The following is a 16,895-nucleotide window of genomic DNA, read 5'->3' on the forward strand; positions in this document are numbered from 1 at the left end:
ATAATAAACAGATACAATGTTATTACGCATAATATTTTTCAAATTGTCAATCAGTATACTATTTATAAAAGACCTATATATTTTAAATAATTCTTTTATTCTTAAATATATACCTCCCAGCACTGATGAAAAGTGCTACAAATTTTCATTTCCATTAATTCTATTTCGATTAATTCATTTTCATTCATATCAATTCATTCCCATTAATTCATTAATTATAGCTGCTAATTTGTTTACTTATCTGTGAATAACTCACAAATATTAAAGAAGGGAGAATGAAATTTCAGTGAAAAGATTTGATAATTCAATTTTGCCACACTCTTAAGATAAAAAGGAAAACAACTTTTTCAGTTCACCAGCTCCATAATATTCATCATTTCTCTCTCGAGGAAAACACATACTAACTTAATAAAAAAACGAGTGTTCAAGATTGAGTGGCAAAAAAGGCAGAATTCTGAGGTTAAAAATAAACAGATCATTCCACATCCTCTGTATAAGTTTCTTTATGAATAAATTAGACATAATTTACCACTTCCAGCTGATAACTGGGCTGATTTTATTTAATTAAGACTACTCTGAGTTCCACGAATGATGTCTTTGTTAACAGGAAGAATATTCTTATTAATGCATATTGAGCATATAAACTGGTATATCACTTAAATTTTCCATTTTCATCAGCATTCACTTATCTTTCTAGAAGGGAAAAGCTCACTATGCCGCCTTAAATATGTCTGTAAGTCTGTAAGACCATTTATCTAAGATAAGCAGTCAATGAATTCCACATATAGACTATACAACACTACCTGTAAGTTTTGAGGACTGCTGAAAACACCATTTCCAAGAATTCAAAGGTCTTAAAATTAGTGGTTATGAATAATATTAGGTATAAAACCAGAATTTAAAGCATTCTTATCAATTATTACTATTGCTTCTGTTATTCTTTTTAATCAGAAAAAAATGATGATACAGCAAATTGTAAGAAAATTTTATAAAAATCCCTTATCAATGGAAACAGCTCGTGTGAAACTATCTGTGGTCAAGCGGTTACTTTACAATATGGGGCTATAAAACAGCAATTAAAATGTAATGACACCTTGACTCTCAGAAAATGTGTGACAATATAAATGCTTTTTGTTTAAAAAAAAATGTAATGACAAATTTTCACCTTGGAAGAAGCCTTCGAGGTTAAGTAAAGAGCTTTATTACTAAATATCTCTTTTCTGCATTTTCATCTTACTTTATACAAAGAGGTATTAAAACAATGTACAAATACTAAATGGACAAAGTAATTAGTAAGATAAGAGACATCATTCCTAGTTTGGTGGTGAGAACATTCTACGTGATGTGCAAGACCATCACTAAACAAACTTGGTATTAATTTATTAATCCCCTTTTTATAAACTCAGAGAACCTATTTTTAACACTACTCATGTGGCAAATGCACATCATGCCTTATGCTATCTCTTGGTATAAACTCCCTGGAATCAAGGATGGGACCTCAAATACTTCTTATTGCCCAAAGCACCTGGCACAGACTGTTTAAAATACTTGATGCTTAACTGATTAGTTGAAATGGGCACATGATTTGAACAATGCAGCTGTCAAACTGATTTCCTCAAGAAAGGAATTTCAGGGAGGGCTTCTCTCTGAGCAAATAACCCATGCATGTTCAAATTCAGGAGCAGACGTTTTCAAAATATGGTGTATTTAGAAATCAGCATCAGCCTAAAAGCTCTTAGGCTAAAAGCTGCAGTAGCAAACTCACAAAACCCTACCTGCTTGAACACTTCTTCATCCTGGTGGGTTGTTCTCACCAGTTCTTGAATGAAGCCATATGGGAGATTCCTACACAGCATGTATGGCACCAAGAAGGACGGCTGCTGCATGGACCTGTGGACACACAAAATCCAAGGACTGCCATGAAGCCAACTCATTATCACGTGACAACAACAGTAGCACATGAAATGGCATGTTAGCAGCAACTGCCCTGTCAAAAGTTGAACTTTAAAACTCCCAAATATTCTACACAATAGCTATAGGCAAAAGATCACCCTTGCTGTTAGTAATCACTTTTTGGTATTTTTAGTGAAAGATTACAGGAAGTTGCAGAGAGTCCAGCTTTTCCTACATACAGTCTTTTAAAAATGAAGCATTACATGTTTCTTTTACTTATTTGTGTATGCCTCATCCAATTCAAGAAAAGATTAGCAGTAGCTGAGGACTGTTAAAACCCTTATCCATTTAAATCTTAGAACATTTTTTAAGCATTTAGGACATTTTTGGTAGTTCAAAAAATATATACAGCTAAAGCATAGAAAATAATATAAAAACATCTAGCATGAATAAGTGTTATAACTTTGTCATTTTTCCTTCAGATATTCTTGCATAAAAGAAATGTAATCTACAAACACTCCTCTTTATTAAACATGAAACCTTTAGGGACACCTAGAAGCAAACAAATAATATAGCACATATTGGGTGATTCCCAGATTATCTGTTACATCACTGTTCTTTATTACTGAATAACAGAAACTGACTGTGTGATGTACAGAAAGTGATAATCTGCACATTTTATTGAATAGCTCCACTGATTTCAAGCAGTTGCTTTTAAACTAAATTATTCGTTTTCTGCCTTGATAGCCACACATTTCAACAATGCTCAGTCACAACAAACACACAAAACCCTTAACACATAATTAATCTGAACAACTAACTTTAATTGCTCTTTAAAATATGTTTTGCACTACCTTAGGAGATGGAGAGGAAAAAGTATTTCACTCTCATAGTATTTTAGAGAAGGAAAGGACCTTAGAGATCATGTAGTTGAATACTCTGATTTTCTAGGTGATTTTCTAGGTGTTCCAGGTGGCTGGACAGTCCAGCCCTGATGGATATGGTCCTCTCCCTGCTACTGATGCCCAAGTAATGGTGTTTTATACCTTGGTTGTGTCAGGGAGCCTTGTAGCACTAAAGCAGTATGGGATATACACTGAGAGCGGATGTTGCTTAGGAGCTGGCTGACTGCGGGCTGGCTGCACATCTGAAAAAGAAAGTTGGGGATTAGGAGAACAAGAAACAAACAAAATAATCCCATATTGTTGAAAACTGACAAAAATCAGAAGAAATAGGTCTCCAGAAAATGGCGTGTTTCGTTATTGTGAGAATAATTAACAGTGTGAACGGTGTGTGCATGTGGTGGAAATGGGAAGTTTGGAGTCATGTATGTCACCAGAAGGAAAGCTAGAGGTTAAAATACGGGAATGTGTAACACAGTGAATCTTGTGGTGGACAATGTCCATGATTAACTATACAAATATAAAAAAGTTCTTTCATGAATTAGAACAAATGTACAACACTATTACAAAGAGCTAATAATAGAAGGATATATGGGAAAAAATGTACCTATTGCAAACTGTGGACTACAGGTAACAGTAATATTTTAACACTCTTTCATCAATGTAACAAATGTACTAAGTCAATACTATGGGTCAATAATAGCGGGGGATAAAGGGTATGGGAGGATAGGGGGTTTCTTTTTTCCTTTTATTTCTTTTCTGGAGTACTGAAATGTTCTAAAATTGTTCATGGGGTTGAATGTACAACTATGTGATGACACTGTGAGCCAGTGATTGTATACTTCCAATGGTTTGTATGGTATGTGAATATATCTCAATAAAACTGCATAAAGAAAAAGAAAAAAAGAAAAAGAAAATGGCATGCTTTTCACTTTCTTTATCATACTGAACAAACTGGAGATCATCCATGTATGCTGCCCTGGTGACACCCACGGTCAGAGAAGAAAGGGGGAAGTTTGCAGTGACTATTCAGGAATCTCAGAAACATGCCTGTAACTTTTGCTTTTGCAAAGGTTAAGTGCAACAACCCCCAAAAAGGCCTTTCACAAATATGAAACTAACAGATGGCCAACTGGATTAGCTTCTAATGTAAAATTAGAACCAGAAAATGCAACAGGAATGAGAAAATAAAGAAGGGATTCAGTATGTAATAGTGTGAAAAGGGTAAGTTTCCTGGGTTTAAACCCAGCTTTGCAATTTATTATTTATGTGATTCTGGACAATAACTTAATCTCTCTGAAGTTCATTCTCTTATTCACGCAATGGAAAAAACACTGGGCTCCATTAGACTGGATGAACAACTGAGAATCTGAAATAACTTATAGCTCTTACAGTGCTTGGCAGCCTATCGGTGCTCCAAAAACGTCAGTTATTATTAATGATTATGATAGACTACCCAAAATTCTCAGGGCCATGTAGCTAACTACCATGCAGTGGTCAGGAGAGAGGCTCTGAACCCACGCCGCCTAGTTCACATCTTGGCCCTGACACTTTTCCCTCCAATGGAATGTGAGGTCCACAAGGGCAGGGATCTCTGTCTGTTCTGCTCACTGACACAATCCAAGCCCTGGTACAGTGCCTGGAGCACAGCAGGTGATCACAGCTACTTACATTACTTACTTGTTGAATAAATGAATGAATGCTTCTCAAGTCTCAGGGAAAAAATGATTATTTATCAAACAGATAACCAGTGTGTTTTTTTGTTTGTTTTGTTTTGTTTTGTTTTTAATGAATCTATTCCATATTACCTTTGGTGCTTTTTTTTCCTCTATTCCAACTCGGTCAAAACACTCGATGAGGTAGTTCAGCATATCTGTCTCTTTGCAGGTTTCAATGGTGAAATGGTCACTGTAGGAATCCCAAGTACTCGTCCCACCAGAGGCCCCCAAACTTTGGAAAGAAAAGATGAAAAGGAAAAACATTAGTGCTCTTATCTCTTTGCATTACTTGTTTTTGACCGAGTTTGCATTTCTGCCGCAGAAAGCCTGTCAGGTCCCTGTACCCCAAGATAAGGCACAAGCACCCATGCAACCATGATTGGATCTGATTGCTCGTTTCACCTGTTCCAAGTCCAATGTCAGTATTCCTTGGTAAACATTTATGGACCTAAGAAGAAAGTATGACCAGTAACCCAACACCAAACCCTATGAGGGATGGCAACTTATAAAACCAGAGGGGCTAAAAATTGCTGCCAAGCACTAAACACTTAATCGAAATGGATCAGCATCACTCAAGCAGACTGTAGGTTAGAGGCAGACTATGCTATTGTGGTAATCACACTCTTTAGGCATGAAGTTATAAGGGGCTGACAAAACACCCCTCATCCTCATGATTTCTAGCCTAAACCTCAAAAGCCTTGACCCAGCATTTGACAGAAGGTTAACAGCTTAAGGAAAACTATCCAGTTAGAAGGGGATGTGAAAATATTTGCCTTCAACACAAAATTTTCCAAAACCTTCAGTGACAAGGCAAAGTGGTACAGTAAAAAATGAAACAAAACAAAAATGTTAGGCTAGGAGTATCCAAACTTGTGTTCTACTCTCAGCCCTATTATTACTTGATACCTGAACTTAGGACCTCTATCTCAGCTGCAGTGGAGCTTAAATGAAGTGACGTGGAAGTGCTGTAGAAGATGTCAGCAGGACACAGTGTGTCATTATCCAGAACCACAATCTCGGAGACAAAAATCACAACGGTTAGGTGTGAGGAAATGAATCAACAGTAAGGTCAATCATCCACAGGTCACATACCAAATCTGATGTTTACTTCACAAATTGATTTGATGTACACAAAAGATACGAAGAGATTAATCATGGCACAGGAAGAGACAAGGAATTTTGAAATGAACAGGAAATGAGAAAACACAAACTCAGCCAAAAACATTACATATAGAAGATCAGGAACTTGAGAGACGTCCCTGTGGCAGACAGAGGCAAGAAACTAAAAGGGACAAGAGGAATTGAAATATTAACCATTTGATAAACAGGCAGATAGAGAGACATAATTAATTTGGAATATATACTTAACCTTGGAATTTTGGAAAAATATACATGACTGACCAGAGTGAAACTGATACTAAAAGTGTTTCAGCACAGAGAATAAAAATAATGCCAGTTTAAATCTAAGGCTTTCAGCCCCGTCTAGTGAATTGAGTCCTACCACCTACTACGTGGGTATGATAAAAAGGAAGGGAAGTACGGGGCAGGCAATTCCCTGCTGACTGAATATGTACCTGAGCCCCCCACAAAGGGCCCAACAGGAGCCCTTGACAGAAATGAGTGAGAAAGCATGGAAACCCTCAAAAAGCAAAAACAATTAATTCTTGTGTTTTTATATCAATTAACTTTTTAAGTGCACTTCATTAAGTATTAGCAGGATCTGCTGTTAACTGGTTTGACAACAGAAAAGTAAGTACTATATTAAAGCACAGGAAAAACATATATAAAAACAAAACAGAAAAGTGAACCAACAAGTATACAAAGTGCAGTGAATCCCAAAAAGCAGAATGGAGAATAAAGAGAGATTTGTCTGTATCTGCAGCAATTTTAGTTTCAAGCTCTCTGCTATTCCCCTAATCCTTCTGACATTTAGTGACTCAATGAGTATGTTCACTGCACTTTTCAAAGATGAACTTTGCTAATACAGTGCTGTACCTACACACAGTTAACAGTAGATTTCTTTTGAGCAGCTCTCTCAGCCGACAATGAAAATAAATCCTCCTCATGTTTAAGACGAAAATGTAAAACTATGCATTTTGTTGAAAATAAGCTCCAAGTTTCTCACATTTTTACATTTCTGGAATGAAAAGCACCTTGCATTTGATGGCAAGGTCCTTGCCAGCGGTGGGGAATCAGTGTGAGGCAGTCCCCAAAGCCGGCAGGTGAGTGTTTGTGTGAACCAAGAACACCTAGAGCACATCTGCTCATGCCTTTGCCACTGAAATTATGCTCCGTTCTTAGCAATGCATTCCATTTAGCTTCAAATTAAATCTGAACCCCTCACTGTCACTTGAAATGTCACCACAAATATTTCAGAGAGACACGAAAAGTGACAACGTATGTAGCAGGGGGTTGCTGGTGCCACGCAGTGCAGTGAAAGGCACTCACACACATTGCAGAACTGTTGGCCCTGAAAGAGATGCTGGTGTGCCTTGGGGAGCAACAGCCAAGCACCCAATGACACTCTCAAGAGAAGAGGGAAAAAAAGGAAATTAAATTCAACCAAAGAAAAAATAGAGAGCAAACCCCAGGATTCTTCAGTATATTTCAAAATGATGCGATCACTCCCCAAAGTGGAAGAGCAGCCATTGGCTCTGAGTATGAAAGCTCCCAGTCTCACCAATGTTATCCTAAGTGTCAAAGGTCAAAGCCCGCACTAGGGTCTTTAGAGTCAAAGAGAAAGGGTTGGAACTTCTGCATGAAGTGTGGCAAGCACCAAACCCACAAAGTGACACAGTACAAGGAGAATAAGACTTTCCTGTATGCCGAACAGTTAGGATGGACAGACCAAGCCAGTTCTCTAGAAGAAGGTTAAAACCACAATGATGGTTGTGCTGAGACTTCAATACTTTGATCCCAGGTACAGATCAAAGAGAATGCTGGCTAGTAAAAGGCATAAAGATTTTGAACTGGGAAGAGGCCACAATAGAAAGGGCAAACTGATTCAGTGCTATGCTTCATATTTTATTTTATTATGAAAGCTATAAAATCTTGAGATTCTGTTAAAAAATCAGAATATACAACTACTAAAATATATCATGACCAAGTTCTATTTATCTCAAAAATACATTTTTTTGCATTTAGAAATTAAATATAGTAATTCATGACAACAAAGCGTTTGTGCAAAAGATTAAAAAAAAAAAAAAAGTGAAAGGGCTGGACTCAAACCTTCAAGGCTACCCCCAAGTGTAGTGATGGCCAGCACAAAAGAAGAAGGAGGTGCATGTCATAGTTTTCCACCATTCTCTAATTTCCCTGCTCTCTCTCTATTTGCAGAGGCTCACAACAGTCAAAATTTGACTGCATATCTAGGCAGTTAAAAAAGATAAAAAAACAAAAACAAAAACTTTCTTCCCAGTCATCAGCTTCCTAGGAAACAACTGGAAAAATTCGCCTGAGAACAACTCCTACAGTATCTTTATCACTAGATAATTCTTTCACTTTGCTCATTTCCACTACTACCAAAAGTATTCCTTCTCATTCATACAGCTCTTTCACAAAGGACAATAAAACACTAAAGAAGGAATTTTTACCTTTCTTCATTAACCCTTATCACCACCACTATAAATAACTCACATACAAACGTATGTCCCAATTCCTCCCAAGAAGATCTGCAATACATCAGCTCCACTGGGCAAATGGAAGCAGACATAGATACCCACCCCTCTGGACCTTTTCACCAGTGACCTCCAATTTACAAGAAGAAGTAGGTGCTAAAATTGCTTACTTCAGAAGAAACAACCCTCCGGGAAGGTCGATTAGAAAGGGGGAAAAAAACTGCTGATTGGCTTAAATTTAACAAGGTTTTTGACTACCTCTTCTTGGTTCTGATCCAACTTGCCTGAGTGAGCTTCTCCTTCGTTTAATCAGTTATATCTTATGTATCTTAACCTGCCCTTTTACGTTCTTTTTGCTATCTATTCAAAATCTACAAATTGCCAAGATCTGGACAGTTCAGATTTCATTCTAACAGCCAGCAAAGGGCACGATGACTGCTTAGAATGCAATTTTGTAATTAAGGAGTAAAATGCTGTCATTTCCACACCTAGGAACAATGTAGATGCGTAGATGCTCGATAGAGAAATAATTAGTAAGGAACAAGGATAATACAAAGCCCAAGGGGCAAAAATGGAAAAGCCAGAGGCAGCCCGTCATGGTGGTAAAGAACATGAGCTCTGAAGACAGGGTGCTTGAGTTTGAATTCAGACTTTGCCACTTACCAGATGTATGACTTGAACCCGCCTGTACCCCAGCTTCCTCGCTGAGAAACCTAGCATGTGGTGCTACTGTGTGGGTTAAATGAGATAGTGTCTGCAGAATGCAGAGCCTCTGGCACATGGTGCTCAATAAGTATTTGCAGCTATTATTATTATTACCCAATCAGTAAGTTTTACTCCTTCTCTGAGGTATAGAACATTTGGGCCTGGGTTAGGACCTCTACAAAGAGAGGAATTAGTTAAAGCAGCATACAATCTGATATATTTGTTAGAGAAAGTGAAAATTAAACAGGCCAGGGAAGAGACAGTACTTCTCCCACAGATAATCTGCAGTAAAACAGATAACAAAGCACATTTACCACGTATGGAAATTGTTTCCTAATAAGGATACCTGCTGCAGTATCATAATCACACAGTAAGATTTTATCCTTTGGGAAATTTACTTGAGAAATAGCAATATAATATTCAATGTAATACAAATATCCACTTTCCTGAGTCAATATTCAGTGCTGCATCAGCATTCTCCTCCGTCTTTATCTGCTCTTAAGGATTCTTCTGAACACTGTCAATTTTAATGAAGTGTACCTAACTCCTACTGCGGTCTCTATTTATAGTCTGGAGTTATTTTTGAACAGTGCTGGGCACAAATACCAACCCCGTCCAGAGGAAACTTCAATTTAAGAGCGAAATTGTAAGACAATGAGTCAGAGAGTCAGAGAGAAGGTGCTATTAAATGTTCTCGCTCAAAGTCACCTAAAAACCCAAGGAGTCTTTTTTCACTAGGTTTTCGGGCATGAACATTCAACATCAAGAACTGTGTTTTAGCCTCTGCCACCATTTCAAAGGCCATCCAAGCAGATAAAGTCAGGCTTCATTGAGGTCAAGGAGGGGCTTAGCCAAATTCAAGGTTGGAAGTGAAGGCAGAATCACAGTTATAACAGAAAGCATGGCCCCATGTGCTCTTCAATGCATTGCCCAGTCTGAGCTTGAGAGAAGGGGGGAAACACAAACACACACACACACACACACACACACACACACACACAAGTCCCAGCCCCCTGCCATTCCTAAATAGCAGCAATCCATGCAACTGTACTTAAGAAAGCATGTCTTGCAGAGTACCTGCTTCTCACATTTGGCAGCTCACATGAACACTCTCATAATAGACAAATGAAGGGTCCCTCATTGTAAATCTTAGGGTAGATGAACTTAATTATGACTGATCTTTAATCTCTCATTCATGTTTGTTATACATAAGTTTTCTTCCAAACTTACTAGGTAGTAACTATGAAAATTTTCCCATGGGCCACTTTATCCCATGATAAAACATGGATAACATATGGAGACATGCATTTTCTCACATCTTGACTTTCTAGTCTACCTCACTTGGAGCTATTCAGTTTGGATTCAAAGCACACCCCTAATTAGGGTTATAAAAGTAAGTTCCTAAGCACCTAGTGCACATGCAGGGGTAAGACTCCATTCCTCTGATACCTGGACCCAAACTGGACACAAGAAAAATCACCACCACCACCACCTTCATCATCATCATCATCACCATCATCATCATCTTCTTCTTCGTCTTCGTCATCACTACTGTCCCCAGAGAGTGCGAGGAAGAGGAAGGAGAAAGGATTGTCGTACATACTACCACAACAAAAGCAAAAAAGGTCATCAGGGAACAAAGGAAAACAAGAGGGGTGGAAGCTTTTGCAACTGTTGACCTTTTAAATAAATCTTATACCAAAAGTTGTGTTTACTGACATGCAGGGGGAAACACCCTACCTAAATTATAGAAATATATAGGTAACATTTGAGAGAAAGGGACACCGGATGAATGGAATTCTGCTACCGCTTCTTCTAAGAGGCTAAAATTTACATGCAGCCAAAAATTGAGGAATGATCACTGCCCCAGGCCAAGGCCCCCGAGGTAATGGATATTGGACCAGATTTCCTCTCACAGCCCTTTGGGATGACTGCATTTCAACCACGATGGGCAACACTTCAGCAAAAGTCAACCCAGAGCGGTTCCGTGAGCCCCAGCTCTCAACACAACATGGACTATATTCTCTGAAATTCATTTGCAGTGAGGAAGGATAGGTTAACTAGATTTCAAAAATGAATTCATTTATTTTTCTACAGGAGGAAGAGTGAGGGTGATGGAAGGAAAGAAAGGGACTTGCCACTCAGCAACCCATACTTTCAGATGTTATCAGAGCCTGGCAAAAGCACGGACCTGGGTTGCGTGTCTACCAAACTAGTTAGCCACACGGATTAATAAACCAGAACAGAAAAAAACATGTAACCAAGGTCAGTGTCACACTGCAGTCCTTCCAAATCATGTTAATCTCCTTTCCCTGCACTGCAAACATGCACACAACTCTCCTGCTGAATAAATACCTAGGAGAAATCCTTAGGGAAGAGGGGCGTCTGCTCACGGCAGTGGGGGAGGCGGACAGTAAAGGTGGACCCAGGGTGGTGGGCCTCTGTCTGGAAGAGCTGGCAGGCACTGCTTGAGGGCTACTAGCAAGGGCAGGCAGGCTGGGTGTGCCAGACAGAATGGAGGTGCCTGAGGACCGAGGGCTAGCAGAGGCTGAAGACCACCAGGGGTGGGTGACAGTGTAGGGACGATATCGTGGCGACAAGGGCTGGCTTCCTGCGGCACTTCCAGAAGTTGCGCTATGAGGACTGAGGGAAATGTAAGGCACAACCATCTGGCTGGCTGCCCTGGAAGGCGAGGCAAAGGAGGGACTCGTCACTGGCACAGGGACCCAGAAACTGGTGCTGGGAGCTGGACTAGTTCCATAGAGGCTAAATTAGTTGAGAAAGAGAGGAAAGGAGAGAAAATCAAAGAAACACTTGAAATAAGTAACTAAAATGGAAAATATTGACTTTTAGGGACTAGTACAATTACATTTCATATCTCTTAAGGGTTCACATATACAGATTCATGAGACATGTATCTAAATAATTATAACTTAATTGTTGCACTGATCTAGAGACTACACATGCAATATGATAAAGCCCTTTTTCCGAAGAATAATGTAGTATATTGGACCATTTGTTTCTAAAATTTAATTTACCAGTAGTCTAATCATGGTAAGCCAAAGAAATCAACCTGAGAAAGACAATACCACCTTCAGTGATTAAGTCCACTCCCCCAAAATATGATACTTCATTTGCCTGACAAGGGTATTTTACTACCAGTTAGATACGCAAAGAAAACCACACTGACCTAGACAAAGAGCTGGCACCAAAGGAACCCAAGTTGCAGAACATGGGGCTTGTTCCTGGATTGGAGCCAGTATTTAGCAGGAGATTTCTGTCTGGTGACCGAGCTGCTGCTGCGATTGGCTGGGATGTAGCTGTCAGACTGGCAAACGGGTTTTCATCTCTGGTCTGAGTGGACATCATTAGCACTTCCATTAAAATCTGGCCAATCAAGTCCTTAAAATCAGAAAACACTGTTGGAAAGGCAGAATAAAGAACAGGTTACACACAGTTCTTCATATACACGGTGCTCGAATACATCAAGTTGAACCAAAGAGGTCTGATGTGGTACCCCATAATAGATTCTGGAACAGTAAAATAACATTATTGGAAAAACGGGTGAAATCCAAATAAAGTCTGGAGTTTAGTTAATAGTAACTTGTCAAAGTTAATTTCTTCGTTTTGACAGATGTACCATATTTACGTAAGATGTTAATGTTAGGTGAAATTGAGATAAATGTACATGGGAACACTGCACTGTCTTTGAAACTTTACTGTAAATCTAAATTTATTCCAAAATAAAACAATTACTTAAAAAAAAAAATTAGAGTGTGGTCAATGAGAATCACTGCTGATATATATTAACTGATAGGAAGAAGCTCTTCCCAACAATAAAGGGTCGTTTATTATACTACAAATGCAACTGGGTTGTTACTTCTCAATCTATATATGTTTTAGATACAGTAAAACCATTACGTACAAATGGACCCTTATGACGGGTCCCAATATTTAGTTACCACCTGGCTTTCTGGAACATATCCTACATTCTATCTTCCTTCTTATTCTCTGCAGCGCACAATTGATTTACTATAGGTCTTTAGATATATTTTAAATATCACTAAGCGAATAAATGTTCTAACCCACGTACATTTCTTATCTAATTCGGTTATTAAAAATCAGCACTTACATGTGTGCAAGAGAGATTTGAGGATCTTAAGATTTACAATAAGAATAAGAAGTGGCAGGGCTTTGAAACTCATGATTCCTAAGCTAATCTCTATAACTAGAATTAATAAGAAGACCTCAGTAAAATCAGAAATAGACTATCCTCCAGGAACATGCAGCATGTTTTTTTTTTTGCCTTTGAAAATAGGCACCATAGAAAAGGAAAGGTGATTCATTCATTAAAATATATATACACACACACACACACACACATACATATGTGTGTGTGTGTGTGTGTGTATATATATTTACTGAGGGATACTATGTGCAAGCATCCTTCTAGGCACTGGGAATAAATACATTAGTGATTATAAGGGACAAAAATCCCTGCCTTCAGGGAGCTTATATTCCAGAGATATGCACAAGGAATACTCTTAGTCCCTAACCTCTTCAGTATTCCAAATGACTACTGTAAAGAAAAATAATAGGGTCCTATAAATCTGGTATCTTGTTAAGAGTTTAATTATTGTAAGTGCGGCTTAGCAGACAGCCTCTTAAAATGGAATCCTGGAAACAGCAAAATATCCCGATGTTCTTTCTCACTAACCAGCTGTAACGTGCAGATGTACTCTGCTGTCTCCAAAGGCCTGGTAAGCACTTAAAGCAACTATAGGTCACACAGACCACCCCTCTCAGGCTCTCTGGAGGAACTAAAGCTATTTCTAAGCACCTTGTTATTGCAAAAAGGAAAAGACTCGAATCCTGAGACTATGGAGGCAATTAACTTGTTTGTTTCCTTTTGTAGAAATCATGGAAGTAAAAAATACTTTATCATTAAGATCAGTGGAAAGGTAAGCAAATGTAGACAACAGAGAATGACAAAAGTTCCTCCATCTTAAGTAATCTGAAATAAGACTGCTGAGCTTGATTCCTACCTTCTTTTGGGTTTTGTTTAAATTGTGCAGAAAGAGAAGAAAGAAAGATGACGTCTCTGTCCCGGTCCTTCCAGGAGACACGAAAGATCTTACAGACCAGCTGTAAGGCCTGCTCTTCAGACACCTCAGAACCCGACGAAGGCTCCTTGTGAAGAAGATTCTGGAGTTAATTTCAAGTAGTAGGAGCTATGAATTAGATACTTCAATAGAAACACTTAATTCTGATTTAATGTATTTAACAAAGATACTTTTAAAATGCATAGAACTATTCACTCACTGATTTTAGGAAAACTAAACCTGTTACTGTGACTCTAGGTCTCGCGTGCTTAGGATACAACCTATGAGTTGGACAGAGCAAGAATATTATAGAGTTGTGGGAGAAGAGCACTAAATGATGCACACAGATACTATTTACTGACTTTTCTCAATTTTTGTACCTTTGTACCTTTGAAAACATTGAAGAATGATACAAAAAGAAAAACATCAGACCATTGGGAGGCTACAAACTTCTCATAATCATCAGTATGTCCTGCTTAAGGGTTCCTAATAATTTACTGAACGGGGAGTGACACACACAAAAAAAATCCTTTTCCAAAGATGGGGAACTAAGCTCAGATGACAAAATAGAAAGGTCTCATGTTTTCAAAAAGCTTCTACTTGCTACCAGATTCTTCATATTCTGGCTTCAAGTCCCAAACATTTTCTTCAGAATACTATCAAAGAGGTGATGATCTACTTGCTTAAGAAAAAGACCAAAAGAAAAAATTTCTAATTAGCTCTAAATTAACTCCTATTATAAATGAAACTCTCTGACTAAAAAACATGGACCTAAAATAACTGAAAGATTTTACAGATAAAGTGCTGAGTTATACTTCCATTAATAAGGGTATACAAGGCTACCTGTGATGGTCAGTTTCATGTGTCATCTTGGCTAGGTTATGGTGTCTGGTTGTGGTCAAGCAACCACTGGCTTGATTGTTACTGGGAGAGTATATCCTAGATGGGCTGTATCTAGAGTCATCTGATTGCATCTATGGCTGATTGCATCGACAATCAACAAAGAAGGCTGCCCTCAACAATGTGAGGAGTCTCCTCATCTAATCAGTTGGAGACGTTAAAAGCCAGAACTGAGTATTTCAGAAGTCAGATAGATGAATTCTGCCTCTACTTCTACCCTGGGGAATTCTATTTCACCTTTATTGAAGTTTCCACTTTGAAACAAGCCCTACGGCATTCAGACTTGACAGCCGTCCAAGGTCACACGAGCCAATTAGATGTGTTGGATGTTTTTTCTCTAGAGAACACTAACACATGGCCCATTTTTTTTTCAAAAAAATTCCTAAAAAGGATTTGCTGATTTGGGGTGGCTCACTCTAATAGACTTTAAAAATACGAGACATGAAACAGTGGTGTTTTTATATTACCTGAACTAAAACCAAAGCAAGGGTTTCATCTCTTACCAACCTTATCACTGAGGCTCCTTTTTTCTCTTCGGTCGTTTTCATCAACCTCCATATTTTCAATTCCTGAATCCACATCCACCTGGGACATGCTTTAAACATAAAGGAAAAACATGCATTTTACTTTTTATAAACCCATACAATCTCATAGCTGCTGCTTGAGGAAAAGTTTAAAAACAGTCAAAACCAGTCAGGATATCAAAATTATAAAGGTTCATCTTCTGTCTTCTTACTTTTAAGAGCTCTTCATATATTAGGACATAAACATTTTGTCTATCACATGTTACAAATATTGTTCCCATGTTGCCATTTTCTTGGGCTCTCTTTCCAAAAATTCATTAGAGCAGATTTTCTAGACATATTGTTTGTAAATGATTTAACACTCAACCAGAGCCTTATTACAAAAACTGGTCAAGTACAGATACTATTTTTTTCTGCATTAAATAAACAATTGTCCCAGCACCATTTATCGAGAAGACCATTCTTTTTACACTAATCACCTATGTCATATGTCCAATTTTCATTTATGTGTGGATCTATCTCTGAGGACGCATTTCTGTTCCATTAGACAATGTCTGTCCCTGAGCCAATACCACACTCACTGCCTTACTTACAAAAACTTCACAATAAGCCTCGGTATCTGCTAGGTCAATTCTTGGCCCTTTCCTCTTCTATACATACTTAAAAATCAGCTTGTTGGGTGCCTTAAAAAACCCCACTGGGATTTTGATTAGAATTTCATTGACTCTGGAGCTCAGTTGGGAAGAAATGACACTATGTTATTGAGCCTCTCTATCCAAGAACATGTTATCTCTCTCCAGTATTTAGACCTTCTCTAAGGTTTTTCAATAAGCTTCTACTTCTTTTGCTAAATTTATTCCCAGGTACCATATATTTCTTAAATGAACTTGTGAATGGCACCTTTTTAAAATTATGCTAATTTTTTGTTGCTGGCATATAGAAATATAATTGATTTTAGAAATAGAACTCTTATAAGCAACTAGCATAAGAGTTTCCCATGTAGATAATCATTTCATCTCCAAATAATAATTGTTTTGGAGTAATTCTAATCCTTACTTCTTGTTTTACTGCACTGGGTAGGATCCTCCATGTTGAAATGAAGCAGAGATAGCAGTCATCCTCATTCTCATTCCTGATTTTTAAAGAGAGTGTTCCTAACTTTTCACCACCAAATATGAAAGTTGCTATAGTATTGTGGTAGACATCTTTTGTTAGTCAGAATAAGGTATGTTGTGGTAACAGATACACTATGAAATCTTAGAGGCTTAACACTATAAGGGTTTATTTCTTGCTTACGCAAAATCTGATGAGAGTGAAGCATCCTTACTTCATCTTTAATCTATGCCATCTGCAATACGCAGCCTCCAAGGTCACTGGAGCAAGAGAAGAGAGGGATGAAGGAGGAACATCGGCTAAACTGCCTTTGCCCAGAAGTGACACGTCACTTTCCACTTACAGGCTACTGGTCAGATCTAGTCACTAAGCCCCAATCCAACTGCAAAGGAGACTGGCAAATGCAGGAGAGCACATGGAC

General features: G+C 38.2%; 1 protein-coding gene across 4 annotated transcripts in view; it reads right to left on the reverse strand.

Moving 5' to 3' along the window:
- Window positions 1-16,895, reverse strand: part of UBE4B (ubiquitination factor E4B) — a 161,511-nt gene that overhangs the window by 54,281 nt on the left and 90,335 nt on the right. For 2 of the 4 annotated variants that reach the window (XM_037828565.1, XM_037828564.1), the window contains exons 4-9: window positions 15,345-15,432; window positions 13,881-14,025; window positions 12,026-12,254; window positions 4,604-4,745; window positions 2,940-3,040; window positions 1,776-1,890 (exon numbers count right to left, since the gene is read on the reverse strand). In XM_037828565.1, coding sequence (XP_037684493.1) covers window positions 1,776-1,890; window positions 2,940-3,040; window positions 4,604-4,745; window positions 12,026-12,254; window positions 13,881-14,025; window positions 15,345-15,432 — 820 coding nt within the window. Of the gene's footprint in view, window positions 1-1,775; window positions 1,891-2,939; window positions 3,041-4,603; window positions 4,746-10,284; window positions 10,438-11,190; window positions 11,602-12,025; window positions 12,255-13,880; window positions 14,026-15,344; window positions 15,433-16,657; window positions 16,735-16,895 lie in introns of all 4 variants that reach the window. The other 2 variants (XM_037828567.1, XM_037828566.1) reach the window with 2 other exon arrangements.

The sequence above is a fragment of the Choloepus didactylus genome, chromosome 2 (genome assembly GCF_015220235.1).
Source record: "Choloepus didactylus isolate mChoDid1 chromosome 2, mChoDid1.pri, whole genome shotgun sequence".
NCBI lineage: Eukaryota > Metazoa > Chordata > Mammalia > Pilosa > Megalonychidae > Choloepus > Choloepus didactylus.